This window comes from Barbus barbus (genome assembly GCF_936440315.1).
Source record: "Barbus barbus genome assembly, chromosome: 42".
NCBI lineage: Eukaryota > Metazoa > Chordata > Actinopteri > Cypriniformes > Cyprinidae > Barbus > Barbus barbus.
In genome coordinates, this window is record NC_136720.1 from 7,615,419 (window position 1) to 7,639,870 (window position 24,452).

Here is a 24,452-nt window from a genome sequence, read left to right on the forward strand (position 1 = left end):
ACTTTTATTTTGAAAGGCAAATTAATTTTCTGGTGGAAATAAAAGCTCCATGTTATGTCAGTTGATTTAAGTCCCGCCCCTTTTGAAGATCTCTTCTCTGCCACCACTATACTTGGCTTTTTCTGACTAAAAGCATCCTGGCCACAGGGGGGCAGATGCTTACTAGACAAAAAAGGATCTCTGAGACATGATAATGGATCAGAGTATTTCAGTTTCTTCCACAGGTGATCTTTCGTCACTAACCTTTTAGCACTTAGTGGCTCCTCAGCCTCAACCGTGTTCTCCTCGGGCTGGAAGCGAAAATCCTCTATATAAACCCCAAACCGATCATAGAGCCAGCTCTGCAGCCGCGAAAACACCGTCTCCTTCTGCTGTTTGTCTACAGAGAGAGATTAGATATGCATTTCATTCAGAGGCCAAACCAAATCTCTATTAATCTAAATCCTACAGTGGGTGTACTGAGAGAGAGAGAGAGAGAGAGAGAGAGGTTTGTGCTCTACATTCTCATTTCCTGCCTTTAACAGAAGGGGTTGGTCTGGCCTAGATGGTCTACTAATTTAGACAAGTGCCTAAAATATCAGCTGAAAGCTTCCTGAAGCAGAGATTTCAGAGTCACTAACCTAAACCACAAACCAGCTGGAAAATCCAAAACCCCAATATAGGATTAGAGCCACAATTAAAACTTGAATCCAAATGACTGACAGACAAGGTATACTGATAGTAAGGTAGTTGTTAAATTTAGGTATTGGTAGGATTGAGGATGCAGAATATGTGATTTATAAATACTAATAAACAGCCAATATGTTAACAATAATAATAATGTTAATGGAGAGAATTGCTGCCTATAATAAAGTGTTACCGAATTTATGTCACCCTGATATTTAACAGTCTTACTAGGATTGTTTTTTAAGGTAATCGGGATACCACAATTACCAAATTATGTATGACATATTCCTGTGTCCTGCATCAAAGTCTGACACAAGATTTTTGGCATTAAAATAAGAATAAAAATAAGAACTGGCGAGAATGCTAATCTCAAACTGTATTTGGACTGAAATTATTTAAATCAGTCTCCCCAGCAATTATTTAAATAAAAAAAGTCTCTTTTTGTAATAAGCATACAAAATTGACAGCACACACATTGGGTAATGTGTATTTTTGCTGATACTTTTCAGAATAAAGTAATAATGATAAGTCCATAGCAGTTAAAATACATACAATTATGCCTTAAAATTTACTCTTGAGAATTGATCTAAAGATTATAAGGTACAGACGTGTATATATATATATATACACACACATATAGCCATACTATAGACATGTAAAAATAAATCAATCATAAAAATAAATCATTTTGTAACTTCTAATGTCAAAACAGTTAGGGTTGCATTACCTGTGCCATTAGCTGCAGGTGGCTGCTGTTTCCGTGGAGGCTGAGGTGGAGAATCTTCACACCTTCACCAGGAAACACAAACTACATTAACTTTCAATTCAATTCAAACTTTTTTCTCAGACCTAACTACTTTTCTGAGCCATTTTTGATTTTTTTTTTTTTAACCAACTGCTGTCAAACTCTTTAGTGGATGTGTAGTTCATATATGGATATACAATATTTTTTGTCTGCAATATGTCTGTCATTCAATGGCCAGAAAAGTTGGCAAGCCCAAAATGTGCTGCCAATCAAATCTGAATCAATTAGATGCTGAAAAGACATCAGTGGAAAGAACACTCTGTACAGACATATTGCTGTGCACGACTCTCTACGTTTAGACATCGACTTCCTGCTGAGGGGTCATGGGGGGTGGGATGTAGTGGATATTTTTATAGCTCAGAGTGTGGTGTGGCCAGCCCTCTGCGGTCAGTCCTACTGTGACAACCAGACCGAGTACAGCACCGGGTCACTGAACAATGCCAACACTCATCAATTTATCACAGACTATAGAAAGAAAGCATAAAACTGTGTTTTAAACACCATAATACTAAAGTAAACGGTAAATTAAAAACTGAATTCAAATGGTTTTTACTTGAAGCTTTATGCATTTCAGGTTTATTTAATGCTTTGCTTGATTTTGTGCATTTTTAATTACAGGTCACACGAACAACTACACTGTATGTTTTTTTTTTTTCCTCGAGGTTGTAAATAAAACAAAAATTACTGGAGTTTTATTTGAAAATACTATTTCAGTCTCTCTCTTTTTTTTTTTTTTGCACTTTATTAATTAATTTTTCAAACATGTTTAGACAAAAGTTCAAACAATTACATAATTATGTATTTTCTTTCCCCACCCTGTTCCACAACCTTAAATTAACAGAAAGTGGAAAAATTATAAATAAATAACCAAGCAACCAAATAAATAATTATATGAACAAATGATTAACAATATTAACAGAGCTTACTGTGCAAAATAGCAGGATACATTTCAATATATTGTTATCAAACAGATATAAAGTCAATTTTGTTAACAGTAAATAAGTGTTCCTATTTCAGTCTTTATACTTCAAAATTTCATGTTTAATTCAATGTGTTACTTCGAAATTTACCAGCAATTTCTGAGTGAAAATGTATTTAATGTCCATTTAAACATTACACTTTGTTTTGCAGTGCAGTTGATAATTATAATAATGTGTGGTCTCGCAAGCCTTAAGAACTAATGAATGCACAAATATTAAATTTCTGGCCAATAGCGATGAGACAATAATTATATAAATAATCAATATTAAAATATATATTATTTTGTCTATATACTGTAAATTAATTTATCGGTAACGATAAATTATAAAAAATTCTAATGTCAAATAAAAACTGATATGGTATCAATGTATTGTGCTTTTCTAATACAAATAAGCTGATAATTCAATAATAATGAGTTTGATATGAATTGTTAGTCTTTTTAAATTCAATTTAAAGCTGCGGTCCGCAAGTTTTGCCTCTTTGTCGCCATCTCTGTTTGAAAACCTGCAATTGCCGTTATTTGCTGAATTATCTTCCTTGCATGAGTTGTGCACCGGCACGGCTTCAGCGTAGATGAATTTAATGTTTTCAGGAGTATGTGCAGTCAGTCACCGCACCGGTGTGGATATTCACTGTACTTCGGAATCACAGATTCTAGCCTACGTCTTGGAACATATGACCCAAATAAGAATTTTCACCGGATATAGTCATCCGAACATTAAGTAACAAGTCTGACACTTTTGTTCTGACCAACTGCAGAAAAAAAACATTACAATAAGTCACGCTACAATGTTGATTAAATCTAACGATCGGATAGCTCATATCTCATCAAATTGTGCAAATGATTAACATCAGCATTGCATGACTACATTTATGTAGTGTAGCGTTACATGTAGATTTCATTCAATTATTTTAACCCAAAAGCTAATTATTCTTTCTTAGAACTGGTTCTCTTTAAAATACAAATCTTGTGTAATCCCAGGCTATTTGTAATCAGATGCAGATTTAAAACTAGAATATAATATAATTTTAGTCACTTGTATATCATAAACACAAACATTTTTGGATTACAATCCACCATCAAAATTATAAATGTAATTATTCCTGCTGTGAGAAAAAAGCTATAAATCATCTGTCACCTGCAGGATCCTCACATGCGATATAACTTATTAGCCGGGACAACTTCTTTACGTTTACAGACGTGACATAATGACGTGGCAGCATGCTCGAATTTCCTGTGAATTCCTAACAGTACCACTCAAATTAGAAAGCATTGTTATAAATTGTGAGTCGGGCTAAAGTAAGGCAATAGTTTTAAACAAAACAAGTAACAAAACTCAAAAGCTCAAAATAACTAATTCCAAATAAGAAGCAGTTCTCTATTCCTGATTCCCAGTAATTATCGTGTGTTGAATGTTTGTGACCTAAAGCTCCAGTGCTCCTCATTCATTGTTTGACATTTTATGCAAACTCTATAAAGTTTATTTGTGTTGGTGTCTATATTTGAGTTGGTTTTTCACCTGGTCTTGAGCACATCACTCATCTTCTGTTCCAGATCAAGTCTTCTGCTGCGTTCTCTCTCCAGCTCCTGCTTTAGGGTCTCAACATTGGTTTCTTCTCGTAGCTTCCGCAGTTCCTCCTCTGAAAGAAAAAATGTTGCAAATGGCCTTCTTTAAAGAACCTTCTATAATGAAGACATTAAAACAAATGATGATTTCTAGATTATGAATTATGAAGTTAAAATTCAAGTAATGCTGTGAGCCTGCAGCTATGTACTCTACATGGTCTTTGTTCCCAGCTAAGCGTTATAAATATTTGAGTGCTAATATGAGCTTCTCTCATACAGAGCCCCATAAAGGAGAGAATAAGGTCTGAATGACCATCAGCAACTCTAGTACCTGAACCCTGAGTTCAGAGTAATGGCCATTAGTGGAAGTGCTTCTGTCTGACAGATGGTTTCAGATGAGATGACTGCTGTCAACTGTACAGAGGTACATCACTAAGCAGTCAGTCAATTAATCTATAGCAATGTTTCTATTAATAGCTTTTAGATTTTCACAAGCCGGAGCTGCCTAAATATAGATTCTAACTAGAGTAAAAAGGCCTGGGATCCTGATTTCTGGTGTTAGATAAGGTAAGCCTCACAATTACTACTGAGTTACAGCCAACTTAGTGTTGAACTTCGACAAGTAAAGTTTGTTCTGCATATGTAAATGATGTATCAAATCATGGGACTTCCTGAGGAGATGTGTGCTATTACTTTTCCAAACAATTTGATAAGCAGTTTTCACTTTTTTGACAATAAAATGGTTAAAAATCACTAAAACTTAAGTATAGTTCAGTTTTGATGTGAACGCTTTTGTGCATACACTGGAACACATAGACTTTCAAAATATACTCCATTTAATAGCAAGCACCAACACTGGCTATGCGCACGAGAAAGTTTCATCATTGGTGTCTGTGCTATTTCTCTCCAGAAGCTATGAGCGATAAAAAAGTCATTATACTCAATTAATATAGATTTCTTGTGGTCAAAAGTAGTTTTTTGTTGTATCATTTTCTTTGTTTCTTTGTCAGCTGTGAAACAACGGCCTGTGCAAGTGTTGCCACATTTTTTAGTGCAAACAATTAAGGCACATGTACAAGAAGCTGCCCATAACACCTTAGCAACTGCATAGCAAGATGCTAATAACTACTCAGATCACCTTACTACATTGCAAGAAACTGCCCATAACAGCTTAGCAACTGCATAGCAAGATGCTAACAACTACTCAGAACACCTTAATACATAGCAAGATCAGCTCCCTTGATCAGTAGTCAGGGCACTGATCAGGGAGTCGGACATTTTAAGGGCTGTCTCAATCGCGAAATCCTTCCAGTGCGCTAGAACGTTCGCTCCCTGAAAAATCCCATAGTGCATCGCAAATTCCAGGGAGAATTGGTGCTCACTATGCTCCCTTACCGGAAATAACATCGCATTTCTGAAACGCGAAACATAAACCACACGAGCCAACTCGATAAATATAATGACAAGCAATAGAAGATTTAAAAAGACAAACCGTTTTGTAGTATATTTCAACATCAACACACATCACACATCACTAGACAGGTAATGGACACATCTAATTAACATTTATAATTAATATTCGGCTGAAATGTAAGAATACGTAACAGAACAATCTGTTTAAAGAGAATTAAAAATATCAAAATGAGATTGGTCCTGCCTGTTGTTTATTAATTCCAGCTATGATGTTCTACAATACTGTCCATAGATGTTGTACGTTGTCATGCTGCCAGAATTCGAGTGATCACTAGGGCTGGGTATCGTTCAAAAATTTTCGATATCGATACCGATACCGATACCTTGAGTTCGATACCGGTTCCTGAACGATACTTTTTTCGATACCAGTTTTATGAAATCAGTTTTAATAAGATTACATTATCTCAAAAAACTATTTTTTTTAGCTTGTTGATATTTATACAGACTCAAAGCCTCATCTCCTGAGCCACTGCACAAAGGAACAAAATATATCCAACACAATAAATAAATAAATAAATAATTTTAATAAAGTTCAAATTGTTTTCAGTTTGCACATCTGTTAGGCTACGTTTACATTAGTGCGTGTTCATTTTAAAACACATAGCTCAGACAGAATCATCATTTCTAGGTTGTTAAAGACTTCCAGAATTCATCCACTTTCATAAGTGGGTGTTTCATTTTCTTTCACCATATGTTTTATTGTTATTAAATTCTGGTGTAGTATGTCTAATTATTTGAATGCATAAAAACAACTTAGTTTATTTAAATTTATTCTTAAAATAGCCTAATGAAATGTTTTATTTTTCCTCAGAAATTCTGTGTTCTGCATCTGGTTTTCAAATGAAGACATAAAACATTAATTTAATTTATCTTTTTTTTTTATCTAAAAAAAAAAAAGTTTTAATTTTAATAGTAGCCTAGTAGTAGCAGTATGTACTGTCTGCTGAACAATATTAATATATTTCTGCCGCAGTGTCTTCCAGTTTAAACCAAACTTTAATTTTGACGGGTTGCCTGGAATACCTTTACAGTTCTGTGTGTATATGATATATGACGCTAGTTTTACTCAAATCAAATGGTAAAATGCTCATGAAGTGACTTTCAGAGCAGGTCTGGAGATGTTGTTCATGTCCTCATTTAGTGAGGCGTCAGACGCTGAAATGACCGCGAGCGTCACGCGTGCTTCAGTCTGTGTATAATAAACAAACCGCGCGATTTAAAGAGCGGACAGCTCCGTGCGCCTTAGAAACGCTCTCGCGGAGGTCAAACACTGATCAATCAGCACGTCGCCGTTTCTAGTCAAACACACCTGGTGCTGCAGGATTATTGGCTCACTGGCGGTGATGAGATTAACCCCTTAGGTATCAAAATTTGGTACCGAACGACAAGACGTTTTTCGATACTCGGTGGTATCGAGGCAATTCGGTCGGTGCCTAAAAAGTATCGAACTCGATACCCAGCCCTAGTGATCACAGTCCCAACGCGCAGTTAGCCAGGGAACTTACCAGTGCCCGGATTGGTGCACACGATCTACTGATTCACGAGCTCGGAAGCTAGGGAGCTGATTGAGATGCACCCTCACAAAACCTTAACAACTGCATAGCAAAATGCTAACAACTATTCAAAACACCTTACTACATAGCAAGATGCTAATAAACGCTCATAACACCTTAGCAACTGCATAGCAAGATGCTAACATCTACTCAGAACCATAGATATGTATATCTATGCTCAGAACACCTTACTACATAGCATTGTTGTTATGTTGTTAGCATAACATTGCATTGCAAGATGCTAACAATTGCCAAGAACACATTAGCAACTACAAAGCAAGATGCTAACAACTACTCAAATCACCTTACCGCATGGCAAGATGCTAAAAACTGCCAAGAACACATTAGCAACTGCATAGCAAGATTCTAACAACTAACCTTAGCAACTGCATTGCAAGGTGATAACTGCCGAGAACACCTAGAAACTGCATAGCAAGATGCTAACAACTACCCAGAACACCTTACTGCATTGCAAGATGCTAACCACTCAGAACACCTTCACAACTGCATAGCAACAGCTACTCAGAATACCTAAGCAGCTGCACTGCAACATGCTAACTAAGAATGAAATTGTTCATGCCATCATTATAAACTGACCACACTGAGAACAGACTGATTATGATACAACAGCATTCAGTAAATCTGCTCCAGAATCAACATTCTGTCAGCAATTCTCATTGATCATCACACCACGAAAAGAATGAGTCTGTTCAGACAGAAAGATCATATATTCTGGCCCTTTGTTTTCTTACTGGAAGGCTGAATCATTCGTTTGTCTGTCATCAGTCTGTTATGAACTCCAGTAGGCTATATGCTGAAATTATGTGTTGGAAAGACATGTTAATCATATCACAACATCACCGGAAATGTCCTTGGTAACTGAGCATTGGGAAAACAAACTGTAAAATATAGAAGTTTACACCCAGCAGCTTCAACTGAAGTGTAAGTGTATGACTAGTACTATAGCTATAGCCAGACTATGGGTAATAGCTGTCATTTTTATTGCAATAGTAATTTATTTAAAGGTGCACTATGCATAATTTTCTCTCTTCGTCTCTTGCTCTTAGCTTTTTGGCTAATATCTGTAACTTGACAGATAACTAGATATTGTAATTATATTGCACACAAAATGTAATTATTTAGCCCTCAAATATTTACCCCAATGTTGGTTATTTAATGAGATCATTAAAAAATATTCCCTCATCATTTACTCACCCTCATGCCAACAAAGATTTTTAGAAAAACAGTCCATCAATGAACCTGCTTGTTAACAAATGTACCAGCCTATTGTGCGTAACAGGATGTTTAGTGCAACATTTAACAGGGATAATAGCCGGGTCACAGCATATCCTTGTCTAACATGGACCAAAATGTTGGCAGATAGTCACCACCCAGTGTTTAAAACTAGCGAGTTGCCTCGCTGTATACAGTTTACATAAGCACTCCGCAGCTACCTTAGAGAGCATCCTAAAACAATTGGAAAATGTTTTTAAAATCAAAATTTACAACGCTCTTCAACAGCCTTCAAGATTCCAAGATTCAAGATTCAAGAGTTTTATTTGTCACATACACAATTATACAGAGTATAACCAGCAGTGAAATGTAGGTCAGGTCTGCTCCAAGGACAGTGCAATTATAAAGTATACAAATATTAAGAGAAGAAAAGTAGAAAAAAAAAAAATAAAATAAAATAAAATAAAAGAATAAAATAAAAAGATAGATAAAAAATATAAATATAAATGTGCAGGTCAGTATGTTGTTGACTTAAATAGTACTAAGAGGAATGTGCAAAATAATGTGCAAAAAAGTTGTACAGGGTATATAATAGCAGCAATATGAGGTAGAGAAAAATTATGAATAGCTATTGATATGGTGATATTTACATGGAGTCAAGTGATGTTATGACACAGAGTTAGAGTTTAGGAGCCTGATGGCCTGGGGGAAGAAGCTCCTCCTAAGTCTCTCAGTTTTTGCCATCAGGCTACGGAAGCGCTTACCAGATGGAAGCAAAGTGAATAGATGGTTACCAGGGTGATTTGAGTCCTTGATGATTTTGACAGCTCTATTTTTGCAGCGTTTGAGGTAGATGTCCTGCAGAGAGGGGAGAGCAGACCCTGAGATGCGCTCAGCTAAGCGCACAACTCTCTGTAGTGCTTTGCAGTCCTGATTGGAGCTGTTTCCATACCACACTGAGATGCACTGAGTCAATACACTTTCTATGGTCCCTGAATAGAAAGTTTTCAGGATTGCTGGTGAGACCCTCAATTTCCTCAGCTGTCGCAGATGGTACAGTCTTTGCCTGGCTTTCTTTACCTGTGTTTGGATGTGTGTAGTCCAAGTCAGGTTCTCTGAGATGTTTACACCGAGGTACTTGAAGCTGCTCACCCTCTCCACAGGGGTCCCACTGATCATAAGAGGAGTGTAGGGCTGCTGCTGTCTCTTCCTGAAGTCCATGATCAGGTCTTTAGTTTTGCTCACATTCAGAGAGAGACAGTTGTCCTGGCACCATGATGTGAGTCTCTCTACCTCGTCCAAGTATGCGGTCTCATCGTTGTTGGAGATGAGGCCCAGAACCACAGTATCATCAGCGAATTTAACAATGGATGTGGAGCTGTGAGAGGACACGCAGTCATGCGTGTAGAGAGAGTAGAGCAGGGGACTCAGGACACAGCCCTGTGGGGCTCCTATGTTCAGAGTGATGGAGTTTGAGGTGAACTGGCCAACTTTCACCACTTGAGGTCTGCCGGTGAGGAAGTCTTGAATCCAGTCACAGAGTGAGGAGTTTAGGCCGAGGTCTGTGAGTTTAGATGCCAGCTTGATGGGGACTATAGTGTTGAAAGCTGAGCTATAGTCAATGAATAGCAGCCTTACATAATTTCCATTGTTGCTATCCAAGTGTGTGAGGGAAGAGTGGAGAACGTGAGAAATGGCATCGTCCGTGGATCTGTTTGGGCGATAGGCAAACTGAAGAGGGTCCAGAGTATCAGGGATGGAGGAGCAAATGTGGCTCTTTACAAGTCTCTCAAAAACCTTCATGACTATAGATGTGAGGGCAACTGGGCGATAGTCATTCAGGCAAGAGGGTTTATTGTTCTTTGGTACAGGGATAATGATGGATTTTTTGAATGAGGTGGGAACCACGGCGGTAGCAAGGGACTCATTAAAGATAGAAGTGAGCAAACCAGCGAGCTGATCGGCGCAGGACCTCAGAACACGGCCGGTTATCCCATCAGGTCCGGCTGCTTTCCTGACGTTCACTTTCTTTAGCGCCCTCCGAACCTCATCCTCCGACACGGTGATTACAGGATCATCACTGCTCTGCCTGTTGCTTCCAGACGCGCTGGTCGGCAGAAACGCGCCGCCGCCGTTGCCATCGAAGCGGCCGTAGAAGATGTTTAACTCGTCGGCCAGCAACGGATCTGCCCTCACCTCCGCGGAGGATTTGTTTCCGAAGTCACAGATGGTCCTCAGTCCCTGCCACATCCGTCGAGAGTCGTTGAGCTGGAAATGAGACTCAATTCTCTCTCTGTATCTGTGTTTGGCGGCTCTTACTGCGCGTTGGAGAGCATAGCACGATGCTTTGTACTCGCTCGTATTCCCAGACAGAAGAGCCTCATTGTAAGCGGCGGTGCGTGTGTTAACCGCGGCACGGATTGTTCTGTCCACCCACGGTTTCTGATTGGAGAATGTCCTTATCGTTATTGTTTCTGTAGCTTGCTCGGTTAGCGTGTTTACGAAGCTTAGTGCTACATCCGTGAACTCGCTGACGTCAGAAGAACTCGCCCGGAACATGTCCCAGTCGACGTCATCAAGCGCCGCCTGCAGCATAGTCTCTGAGTGGGAGGACCAGCGCGTCACTACTCTCTGCACCGGAGGTTCCTGAACGAGCCTTTGTTTGTATCTCGGTGTTAGAAAGATGGCGGCATGGTCCGATTTGCCAAAAGCCGGTAGTGAGCGGGCTTTGTAGGCATCCTTGAACTGAGTGTAGCAATGATCCAGTGTGTTTGGTCCTCTAGTTGGACAGGATACATGTTGATAAAAGTTCGGCATGACCTGCTTGAGGTTGGCTTTGTTAAAGTCCCCCGCGATGATGAAGGCAGCGTCAGGATGTTTGTTAATGTGGCCGCTGAGCACATCGTGAAGCTTAGACAAAGCCAAGCCAGTGTCCGCCTGTGGTGGAATGTACACAGCAGTAACAATGATCGATGAAAACTCCCGGGGCAGATAAAATGGGCGGCAGATAATGGAAAGGTGTTCCAGATGAGGCGAGCAGGAACGCGACAGAATGGAGATATTCCTGGGGTCACACCATTTCTTGTTGATCATGAAACATACTCCTCCACCCCTGGATTTACCGGCCTCTGCTGTTCTGTCCATCCGTAAAACAGAGAAGTTATCACTGGGCATTACAGCAGTGTCCGGGACCATGGACGAAAGCCACGTTTCTGACAAACAAAGGATGTTACAGTCCCTAATGTCCCGTTGGAAACTAATCCTGGCTCTAAGATCGTCCATCTTATTCTCCAAGGATTGGACATTAGCGAGGAGAATGCTTGGGAGAGGAGGACTGTGAGCCCTTTTCCTGAGTCTGACTCGAATTCCAGCGCGCTTCCCGCGGTGTTTCTTGATCCGTCGCCTCGGGGGGGTGTTGTTTATCTCCGCGTTCCGAAGAATCTCCAGAGGCCACGCAGGATTCGTGGATAAAGTGTCCTGAAACAGGTTGGTGTAGCGGTTTCCAATGTCCAAAAGTGTTTCTATGTTGTAGGTGATCAGTGCCGACATGAGATGTGTAAAAAGAGAAAGTAAAACTAAGTAAAAAGGAAGGTAGAAGCAAATTCTCAGTGGAGCGAACCTAACGGCGTCCGAACACAGCGGCGCCATCTTGTTCATCTTGTGCTGATAGCCTTGAACAATATAACAATATAGAAAGGCCTCTAGTTACTTATTGTTTAATTACTGCAACGAGTATAAATTAGCAACAGTTTCTTGTAATGGAAATGATAAGCAATATGAAGCCAGTCATGGTAAGAATTATGGGAAGGTAATGAAATATATAAGTCACTCTGTCTCTGTCTCTTTTTTTGTTCTCCCTCTCCCATCACTCTTTTTCTCTATTCGTAATAATAGCCTTTTGCAATGTGCCTCACGATCTCTCTCCATGTCAGTAGATACACATCACCCAATAACCGAAGTGGAGTGATCTACTAAAGTGCTGATAGCTCTTGTTTTTGTCCTAGCCAGCCACGATAACAATATGAGTGACAGGAAATTATATATTAGAAATGGTTTCTATTTCTGCAGCTTTGCATCTGCATCTGATTTCTGAGTCAGAGTACTGTGATAAATAAATAATGTATTACTCTTACCTTTATCAAAAAAATAAATGACGGCGTAGGCTATTTTAATTTGTTTCCACTGAAAAAAATCCAAAGCAGGTGCCTCCATGTCCAGCAGAGCACGCTTTAGCTTCCACTCTTCGAACTGAGATATATATAGGCTAGCGCACATTATTATGATAGCGCAGGTTTAACGTTTAAACATTGAACTGTTTTAGTATAGCTATAGATTTTATTTTAGGCAAGTCGTGATGATATGAGAAGGCTAAATTTATCAAACATGCTCATGCCGCTGGCCGCTTGGTCGTTACTTTAAAAAACCAAAAACGTATAGGCTATTTAACGAACAAAAATGCTCCAAACATTTTTCTAAATTAACTTAATAAAAAAACTAAACGAAATAGTTCAGTTTTGTGTGTAATGGCAAAATGATTATTTTAATAGCCGAAACAGTAGTATAAACTCTTTTAGGAGAAGGGGGGAAAAAAAAGACGGGCTCGGGTCGGACTCGGGCCGGTAATTCTGATAAACTGTCGGACGTGGGCCGGGCTAGGGCCTGAGCGTCTCGGGCCAGAGCCGGGCTAGGGCCTAAATTTGAGGCCCGTGCAGGGCTCTAATTTTATGTATCCATCCACATCCATTTGTCCCTGAATAAGACCTCATTGACTTCCTCTGCTAATGGTTTCACACTGGAACATTATGAGTGTTGGCAGAACAACACAAAGACACACTGCAAATTACTTTGAGAGCTCCCTGACAGTGTCTATATTATTCTCAAACATTTAAATATAAAAGCAATTACACAAAGACTTAATGTGGGAAAAAAAAGTAACATTCTCAGGCCGACCCATTTATATCCCAGTGGTGGATCTTGACATAGGCGATACAGGATTGCGCCCACTCTCAGTTCTGCTCGGCACTTTAATTGAAATTGTTTCCTTGCGAATAACTTTCTAAGCAGCTCCATGAGCTATTTATCTCTCCCTGCAGCCGACCGCCCCATCTTACTTCTGCTGCCGTCTGTGCAAACCAAACATAGTGGGCGATGGATGTTATATTAATATCCATGTATTGGACAGGTTGAGTTAATAAAATCAGTACAATTATGAAACAAATGCAAATAAAAGGCGTCCAGTTACTTCTATTTTTTTCTGGGATTCAAACATATGGCTTTTTGATTTCGGTCCAAGTCTCTTATTTCTTGACAACAGAACTCTTTGTATGATTAATATTTTTACTACTTGTGATTTGTGTGTGTGTGAGACGCAATGCAACACAGCTATAAGGTGCAACAAAAGCTATGACAAATCACAGCCAATCAAAAAAGCCTTTGGGTGGGCTCTCTCTGCAAGCACTTGGGTTCTGCTGCATTGAGTAGGTCCTGGCCTGTTTTTGAGTCCCAGCCCATCTCTGATCATCAGCATACTGTGAAGTATGATTTAAAGCATATTCCTGTCAAGAAACACCCACTTACACAGGAAAAACACTGTTCGGCCAACATGTAAAGACAGCACCCTGCTGAAAAAAACAATAGAACCCTGCCCAAAACACAATAGAAAATATCATGGATTTAATGGAAACTATAATGGATCCTACTGGTTTGTGATGGATTCTATTGGTGGGATGTTAAATCATATTGGAAAAATGCCCAAAACACACTACAAAAAGGAATTTTGTAATGGTTTTACTGGAAAAAGCTAATGGTTTATAATGGTATTTTAATGGAAACCATTGGAATTTCTGTGATGGTTTTTATTGGGCTTCTACTCAAATTGATGATGAATTTAAAGACTGTGGGCATGCCATCAATTTCCCAAAGAAGAAGAGCTGACCAACCTCAAACACAACCTAAAGCAAAGTTCACAAGCAGTCACTTGTTGGTTGCTGGTCTTAGGAAGCTTACATGTGCTCTTACTAAGCATGCCAACAATTCATGTAAACCTATTAAGAGCACAGCAGAGATGAATGACCCTGGCCTGGAGAAATACTAACAACACAGCTAACAAAGCTCAGAACGAATGTTCTACTAACACTATCAATTCCTCCGTCGTTCGTTCTCTGCTTGTGTAATTAGCATTGACCAGTGGCCTGGTTTGCTGTTCTGGTTATACTGTCACACTTCATTGCATCATGGGACTATAGCTGTGGGCATGACCTGTTTTAGAGTTGTCACAACACACCATCAAACTCTCAGGCAGTGTGTTAATATGTGTGGATGCCACAGGACAATCAATTATCCTAAATACTACACCTTTAAAAAGCAATGGAAGTTAAATACCATTCCAGATACAGAATTAGTAATACAGATTTCAGTATTTAAAGAAACAGTACATCCAAAAATAAACATTCGGTCATTAGTTAATCATTGTTCTAAACTTCTTTTGAGTTTCTTTCTTCTGCTCACTAGAGAGGAAGATTATCAGTGAAAACTTTCACAAATAACTTCACAAGGCATTTGCTTATTTATTAATTTTTTTTGTTCATTGTTTATGCTTGAAAGCCTCAGTCTCCATTCATTGGAGCGGCCAGCACAGTCATCAGAATTTCTCTTTAGACATGAGGGTAAATTATGACAGAATCTGAAACCATTTCTTTCAGCAAGAATAAGGGGATCAAGAACTTGGCTAAAATAGTGTTAGCCACTTACTTAGGCTGCGGTTACCTTTAAGGTCATCTGTGATTCCATCGCAGAAGAACTCCATATCTGAGAGAAAAGGCCTCTATGCGTTAAGACCTCATGTCCAATCAAAGTACAGTAGCTTTTAGTTATCAAGCACTCAGTGATTTTCTAATTCAACAAATAAAAGTCTCCTTGAAGTTTGTCTTGTTGCAACTTGTGGCCAGTTTGCCTGTTGTGAACTAGTCCAAATGGCAGGAAATGTAGGATCCATAAGCTGGCATCCAATAGATTATGTAGGTTTTGTATCCACTACTGCCTACTGCAACCCTTGACAACAATCATAAAATGCAGCTCAGTGGACTGCATCTAAAACCCTGCGGGTGGATTAAGCACCTAGAGGAAAACTACTGTTCCTTAGTGATTGAGATGAAACAAAAGCTCTATTCACTTTGTTCCCATTCTGTAAGGTCTTTTTCACAACACTGAGCAGCAAGTTGTTTGAAATAGAGCCGTGTACTAATACAAAGGCAATACAGTGATGTTTCTAAACTCAACATGGTCATATAATGCGGTCCAAACATTTGCATAACTCTGGTTAAGTAATGTTGACCAGGCTGTTGTTAAAAATTGATCCATTTGAATTTTTTTCCATTCATAATTTGCATGCTCAAATAGTTTGGTATATCTTTATTAAAACCAGTCACTACTGGACACCTCTTTATGACAGTGTTGCTGTCACAATTGTTCAGTTAGTTTCTGTTTTTTTTCTAGCTTTTCCAGACCAGCATCCTGTTTCTAAGAAACTTCCTGAGGTGTATCTCATCTGTCTGTGCGTACTCAAGAAATGGTTACTTCCTTTACCTCAAAGGCAGAAGATTCAGTTCCAGTTCTTTTAACCAAATACCAATAACCATATCAATCATCATTTTCCACTTTGATATCACCGAAAGATATAATCAGGATGAATATTGCTTTGTTTGTGCTCCATTATTTTATTAAGCAAAACTCAAATCTTGTGGTTTTGGTCTAGACTTCGAAAGACCATCACTTTTTTGGGGGGTCAGAGAGGCAACTGAGCCACTTTATAATGTCTCCATGTCTTTTAAATAAATTGTCACAAAAAAGGAAAGAAAATAATCAAAATGGTTTTGGTTTTGTCTATGTCTGGCTCTCAGGGTGTCTGGTAATTGGGTCTGGTATTGGTCTGAATATGGTGTTTGGAAGATTGGTATTGGCCTTGGACTAAGGAGGTCTATTATTGATTTGTTATTGGCAGAGTCTTGTGGGAGGGCCTGTTGTTGTTGTGGGACTGGGCTTTGGGGAAGTCTGGTATTCATCTGGATCTGATATTGGTCTGGGTTTTAGCTGCCTCTAGAGTCTGGAATAGGCATTATTAAGTTAAATTTTTAATGCCAAAGCAACGATATTCCAGTAAACTATAATAAATGGTTGAATGGACTATTCTGTCATCATCTTTAATTATTCATGGTGAGATCTTTAAGACACTGTTCTTGGTTTTGCGAGCCTAGGGTTGAGACATGGTTGGCGTACTGTTGTACTGTGATGTGTGCAGCCTTTCACAGCAGTGAACCTCTCGTTCCTCGGAGTGGAAACATAAGCTTTCTCTCTCTGAGTCAGCGGCAGCCTTTCAGAGCAACAATAAACCCCTAACTGAATGCCGCTGTCGCATGGTAACCTGCCTGAAAGGAAGAGAAAGCGGAGGAGAGGGTGTGGGTGTAGTAAATAAGAGACAGTCTCTCAGAGTTTAGGAGGAACAAAATTGGAGGACTGAGGGAAATGACATTGGCACGTTGTTTCTGTATATAGCAGCAAACCCCAGTAGGATGAGACCACCATTTATCATTATAATGTGTGGGGCTCTTCCAGGGGGGCAAATTACCAAGACTACTGAGTTTTTAGAGGTATAATGAAAGTCATTTTCAGAAATTAATCTCTTTTAACATCCTCATTTTCTCTTTCTGCTCTTTTATTCTCTTCTGTCTATCTCGTCTCTGTGTATAAAGAGCTCTGGATCAATGTTGGCACACTCACTGGCCTAATTCTGTCCCGCTCTTCAGCTGATATTTTACAGGCTGTCACAGTTCCTGCCAGCAGCACCACTGTCATACTAATTATAAGTCAAGGCCAATGAAGAGACAAATCTGACAAGCAACCAATGATGCTTTATCACTTTGAAGTTTATGAAGAGAAAATTACATTTTTACATTCCTAAAGATATGTGAGAGGTGTTTGCCCCTACGAAACTAGCCACCACAATTATGCTAGGCTATTGACAGGTTTTGGTTTGTAATTTTTGTGAAATTTTGGTAGTGCATTGTTACGTGGTTCCTAGGTCCTGAGTGGTTGCTAGGGATTATTAATATTCTGAAACTGACATGTGATTTGGGTCCCTCTTTCAGTTTAGACCATTTTATTGTCTGCAAGGTGAAAACCATAAGTCTGACTGCTTAGAAAAGTAACTGTACACTTCTCATCAACAATGTCTGTAGCACAAATAATGCAAAACAAATTATGATAATTGTAAGCTATAGTAATAGAGTGCAACAGTCGTGCAACAGTCAATTTATTTTTGAAATAATCATGTTTCGCAGTGGAATTATTGGTGAAAAACTGCATGATGCAAAATCCCACCAATCAGAGTCAAAACAAGCATAATTTGCTAAAAACATTATTTAGCTCTGTATACTACCATTGAGCACTGCAAATGACGTAATCAAGTCAGCCTCCCAACATTTTATAATGAATTGTTTTATATTTGTAATTTTTTATTAGATTAATGTCATTCACAGTATTTCATGGGATCCTAGTTCTTTCCCTCATTAAAGCTGTAAAGTACGCAGACTTGTATTTTATTTATTTATTCCAATTTTTAAATACTTGTTTGCTTCAAATTCAAGTTTGTAATGCTATGCTTCACCTTTTCACTGATTGGCTTGGTTCATGGCATTTAACAAATACTTTTTATAAAATCCCTATGGAGGAAATGAATGGAAAAAAATACTTCAGGAACCAATCCTGCTGAAATAGGGGATGGGCACTGTTACACTGTACAGTGAAATGAATACTCACTACAAAATTCACAAGACGATAATACATGAGTCATATAAAACAAAACTGAACTCTACCGATATTTGGTTGCTCTTATATTGTGTAAAACAAAAGTCGCTTATGCTGGCATTAAAGGAATAGTTTCCCAAAAAATTGTTTCATTTACTCACCCTCATGTCGTTCTAAACCTGTATAAGTTTCTTTCTTATGTTGAACACAAAAGAAGATATTTTGAAGAACCAAACAGTTATGGTCCCCATTGACTTCCATGGGAAAGAAATACTATGGAAGTCAATGCGGACCATCAACTACTTGATTACCATCATTCTTTAAGATATTTTCTTTTATGTTCTACATAAGAAAGAAACTCATACAAGTTTGGAATTACCTGATGGTGAGTAAACGATGACTATTTAAATTTTGGGGTAAACTATCCCTTTAAATTCCACATTAAAGGGGTCATGAAGTGAGAAACCAAAATTCCCTTGATATTTTCACATGTAAGAGGTCATTGTATATAAAACATCATTGTATTTCAGAACTCAAAACTTTGTCGTTAGTCTAAAAACAGCTTATAATGAAGCCAGTCTGCCAAAACGACAGTGTTTGGAATGTTCTTCTCTATGATGTAATAGTGTGGATAAGCACTGCCTCCGTTTACGAGAAAGACGAAAACGCATATTTACGCAGAAACTAAACGATAAATATGATCTGAAGACAAGATGATGCTGTTCAGTGCCAAGTTGTGGAAAAACAGTGCCTTCCTTCTGATCCCAACGTTAGGAAAGAGTGAATGAACTTTATTTTTACTGAGGATCAAGACCGCATCAGTAAGAACTTGGTCCTTTGTTCACTTCATTTTACCGCAGATTCGTTTTCAAACTAGGCACAATTTGACGCAGGATTTTCAAAAAGACTGAAACTAAAAGAGGATGCTGTGCCGACTATATTGGATCTGACAGTAATGTCGCAACACAATTGTGTTTTCATTACGTGGTCACTATTGCTTTGTCTCTTCTTACAGATCGTTTGATATGTATTGCGTTATTTATGCAGTTTTGACCTAAATCGCAGCAGTGTCCATCTATGAGGAATATACGCTGTCAAACATACACAACACAATTAGCCAATCACAGCCGTGGGCGTTTACCTCCGAGTCTACAATCCGCCACGCCATAAGTGGACCTGGGAGAACAGTACAAAAAAAACAAAAACAAAAGGCAGTTCCTGACCCCTTTAAACAATTTTGGCAAAAACTATAAATTATGTTTATGGCCTGTTCTAATTTCTTTCAGGAAACCTAACAAAACATGATATCTACTGTGGGGAGGGAGGACAGCTAATTTAGAGTCTGGTGTTCAGCTGGGAGATTGAGAGTAAATAATGCAGGAAAAGCAATCCTCAGCTCTGATGTGTATTCACTAGGAACTGATATGTAACACTTATTCCCACACACGTGTTATGAATATTGTGAATGGTAGTTTTCAAAACCGAGGCCTCAGATAAATCATGGTTGGATTTTTTTCTTTGTGTCCCAGGAAATTGAGCTTCCATGCACTTTGAAACAAGAATATAAATCTAAAGATTGCGCAGTTCTGATAAATGTTTCAACTCTGAAGCTTAGCATTCAGCTTAAATTTAGTCAATTTTCACATAATATAGCTTAAACTGAAATATGTCTGAATCAGCATTTTCATGTGTGGGTTTTGTTTGTGTTCGGTATGTGCTGCCAGAGAGAAGGCAATGAACTTTTCATCTCTTAATCTCATTACTTAACCCTAATGGACATAGAACTATGACATTAAAGCAGACACACACACATGCTGCCATGCCTCAATAAAGTCTATCAATCACATCAGAAACCAAGGTAAAGTGAGGTTCAAAAGTCTGACACCACATTGATTCTAAGATCCAAAATGTAATGTAAACCTCTTTGTAGGCCACTAATCAAATAAGCAAATTTATGAGACATACTAAATAATAAGACCTTCTGAAATTCATTAATATTTCCTGTTTTCTTATTACTGTTGATAATATAAGATGTATAAAATGTATTACATTAGAAAAAAAAATAATTAGTGGTCTCAGACTTGTGGTTCTTATTCAATAACCTCACTGTAGTATACTGATTGTGGCTTGTAATCTCATAATACATAAATATTTTTCTCATACATATGTCTAATATAAAGCAAGACTTACTTGACACTGAGAAAAGTACATTATTCAACAAATCTACATTAGTTTATCAATGATATATTTGTTGGATAGTGTGTACATTTTGCATTTTGAATGCCATCTTACACTGGCATGAGAACTTTGCCAAGAAAACTTCAACAAGCACTGGTTATCTTTATATGTTTTGTGTGTTTGAAGGGCATGAATGTATGGTAGCAGCTACAATTGCAATATGTTAATATAGTTTCAGTTACAGTATTAAGTTTGATATATTTGAATAATGTACACTCACCTAAAGGATTATTAGGAACACCTGTTCAATTTCTCATTAATGCAATTATCTAATCAACCAATCACATGGCAGTTGCTTCAATGCATTTAGGGGTGTGGTCCTGGTCAAGACAATCTCCTGAACTCCAAACTGAATGTCAGAATGGGAAAGAAAGGTGATTTAAGCAATTTTGAGCGTGGCATGGTTGTTGGTGCCAGACGGGCCGGTCTGAGTATTTCACAATCTGCTCAGTTACTGGGAACTTCACGCACAACCATTTCTAGGGTTTACAAAGAATGGTGTGAAAAGGGAAAAACATCCAGTATGCGGCAGTCCTGTGGGCGAAAATGCCTTGTTGATGCTAGAGGTCAGAGGAGAATGGGCCGACTGATTCAAGCTGATAGAAGAGCAACTTTGACTGAAATAACCACTCGTTACAACCGAGGTATGCAGCAAAGCATTTGTGAAGCCACAACACGCACAACCTTGAGGCGGATGGGCTACAACAGCAGAAGACCCCACCGGGTACCACTCATCTCCACTACAAATAGGAAAAAGAGGCTACAATTTGCACGAGCTCACCAAAATTGGACGGTTGAAGACTGGAAAAATGTTGCCTGGTCTGATGAGTCTCGATTTCTGTTGAGACATTCAGATGGTAGAGTCAGAATTTGGCGTAAACAGAATGAGAACATGGATCCATCATGCCTTGTTACCACTGTGCAGGCTGGTGGTGGTGGTGTAATGGTGTGGGGGATGTTTTCTTGGCACACTTTAGGCCCCTTAGTGCCAATTGGGCATCGTTTAAATGCCACGGCCTACCTGAGCATTGTTTCTGACCATGTCCATCCCTTTATGACCACCATGTGCCCATCCTCTGATGGCTACTTCCAGCAGGATAATGCACCATGTCACAAAGCTCGAATCATTTCAAATTGGTTTCTTGAATATGACAATGAGTTCACTGTACTAAAATGGCCCCCACAGTCACCAGATCTCAACCCAATAGAGCATCTTTGGGATGAGGTGGATCGGGAGCTTTGTGCCCTGGATGTGCATCCCACAAATCTCCATCAACTGCAAGATGCTATCCTATCAATATGGGCCAACATTTCTAAAGAATGCTTTCAGCACCTTGTTGAATCAATGCCACATAGAATTAAGGCAGTTCTGAAGGCGAAAGGGGGTCAAACACAGTATTAGTATGGTGTTCCTAATAATCCTTTAGGTGAGTGTATAGTAATGTTTTGAGTACAGGACTTACATATTGAATATGTAGACATTTTATGGACTAATTTTGTTTGACAATAATGCAACAGATGAAGCCATAATCCCCCTTCCAAAAATTCACAAATATCAAATATCATATTATTATATCATATCATATTTAAACTTAATAGTATTATGTATATATCTAAGTTCTAGAAAAATACTGAAACAATACTTAAGACAAAAGTGTAACAGGAAATGTCTGTGATGTCAGCACAACTACTCTGCGATGACAGGTAATGCTGTGTTAAATGGGTCAGAGCTATAAGACGGGAACACACGGGATAAACACACACACACTTAAAAATAGACTCTCAGTCATATGTGGAAATTGATGTCAGCAGAGGGTCAAACTCAGTGACTGTTCCACACACACTCCCAGGGGCATAGAATTATGGGGGACACCAGGGACACAACTACCAAATTATCCAGCAACTACCAAAATTGTCCCTAGCAATAATTTTGATCAAAAAATTTAATATATATATGTATTTTTGGACACATCTGAAATATGTCATACCATTGTTATTACCTAAGAAGTTAAAAATAAATATGTTAGAAAACTGCATGCTTTCAAGGACACACATTTAATACATGGACGGAGTAAGAATAGGTCGCACACTGGAGAAGTGCAGCCACATTTAGAACAACTCACAGGTATTGCACCCAGTTCACAGCAGTCCAAAACAGTTCAAATAAAAATTAATTTCAGGAATTAACAAAGTTGCGTCAAGGAGTTTATAATATGGTGTTTGACAAAACAGAGCAAATGGGAAAAAGGGCCGAAAAGCACAAAAGCTTTGTAAATGCAGCCCATAGGACTCTATATTTCAAGAGGCGATAGCTTTGTGTGATGAACAGTCCAATATTTAAGTCATTATGCACAGAAAATCTTGTCCTCTGAAATGCTTAAATCTCAATCATGTTCAATTCAAACTTGGGTTCAATTAAAAAAATGATGGCTTTAGACACATCATGCCTAGTCTTACTTCAGAAGACCTATTGTTGTTATCAGGTATCTTATTAGATCCTGTAGCTCAAGCAGTAGAGAAGGACAAAGCCAAAGTCATGGGTTCAATCATGAACTGATAAGATATGTCCTTTTCAGTTTGTAGACGTTTCAGTCAAGCAGATACAGCTCTTATGTTATATGGAGGAGCAACAAAATCTTCAAAACTTTTGATCAACATTCAGTACAATAATATGTATCAAATCTGTAATAAAATTGTATAATACTTAGAGGTCAACCAATAGTGGATTATACCAATAATGATAAGGTTGGACGCAACCTGGAAAAGCTATCAGTATATGAATTTGTGCCAGCAACCGGTTATCGTGCCGATTAATCGGCAACAACAATAATGGTATTGGCCTCTAATAATAATGGTATCATAATTTTTTTTTGCCACAAATCACATAAAAACTGTGATCTGGTCCAGCTAATGTCATGCATGTTCAAGAGTGAACAAACTACCGGTAGATTGTATGACAAGACTTCCATTCATAACACTGCCTATATATAAACAGTGATTTTATTTATTTATTTTTTAGATAAGACTACAATGTTGTAATTTCTAGCATTAAAAATTCTCCCATTCACATATACTATGAAAGGAAACACATCAGAGCTAAAAGACATAGCTATAATTCTGCTTCTCCTGATGCTCTAGAAGTTTCCCTCCGTAAACCTTATCCTGCTTCATATTTTATATCTCTTTCCCATTCATTTTCCTGTAGCGTGTGTGTGCTGTCTCACTCCCTCTGCAGAGCTCATGTGTGGGTTCTCCTGTGTGTGGGAGTCTGCTGACAGTGGCACGCTTAGGGTTATATAACAGCTGATTGTGACTGTGTTGTTCACTAATGACCTTCAGTTGCTTTTCATATGTCATTCCAATGTTTACTGTAGCTGTGATGGACACAATGATCATATCCCCCCCACACACGCGTGTTTTAATTGTTTTTACTGTCATGGAAGAAACTGCTTATTGATATCTATTGTTTTTACACTGAGCTAATTATATTGTCTATACGCCTAACCCTTATAGACGCATTACATTTAACATTTTATGCATTTGGCAGATGTTTTTTTTTTTTTTTCCATTGCAAATGAAAGGATATTCTAGTCAAGTTTTCTCAGTACGTGTCTTCCATATATGCTTTCATGCTTCAAAAAGGGCATACAAGCAATAAATTAAGTAGTCCATGTGAGTCATGTACTAAAGTCTTCAGAAGCCATACAAAATATTTCAGTCATTATTCACTGAAAATACTGAGATCAGCCTAAGCTCTCTTCAGCCATTCATGAGCGAAGTAATGGCCTATTTGTGAATGAATCATGCAGTCTTCAGTGAATCACTTGATCCAGTTCACAAAACAGATACATTTTCTGAATCAGTTTTTCTTTTTTTTTTTCACTGACTCAAAGATTCAGTTTTCAGCAGTTCAGTAACAGGATAATCGGTGATAAGTTGAATTTGGTTTGTTCCTCACAACACAATGAAGACTTCAGAAGGCTTTCTATGTAGAGTCGTGTGGATGACTTTTATCATATTTGTATGCTACTTTTACATCTTTTTTTTTTTAAAGCTTAAAAAGCTTCAGTTTCTATTTCTTCAGCAGAATAAAGTCGGATCAACATGACAAGCTTAATTTTTGGCTGAACTATTC

General features: G+C 38.4%; 2 protein-coding genes across 3 annotated transcripts in view; one reads left to right on the plus strand and one right to left on the minus strand.

Annotated features, from left to right (window-relative positions):
- LOC306861483 (uncharacterized protein) overlaps window positions 1–24,452 on the plus strand; it is an 814,549-nt gene that overhangs the window by 668,670 nt on the left and 121,427 nt on the right. The window lies entirely within an intron of this gene.
- LOC306861481 (GRAM domain-containing protein 4-like) overlaps window positions 1–24,452 on the minus strand; it is a 66,932-nt gene that overhangs the window by 12,236 nt on the left and 30,244 nt on the right. For both annotated transcript variants that reach the window (XM_079403746.1, XM_079403745.1), the window contains exons 4-6: window positions 3,973–4,093; window positions 1,394–1,455; window positions 244–379 (exon numbers count right to left, since the gene is read on the minus strand). In XM_079403746.1, the coding sequence (XP_079259872.1) occupies window positions 244–379; window positions 1,394–1,455; window positions 3,973–4,093 (319 nt within the window). The remainder of the gene's footprint in view (window positions 1–243; window positions 380–1,393; window positions 1,456–3,972; window positions 4,094–24,452) is intronic.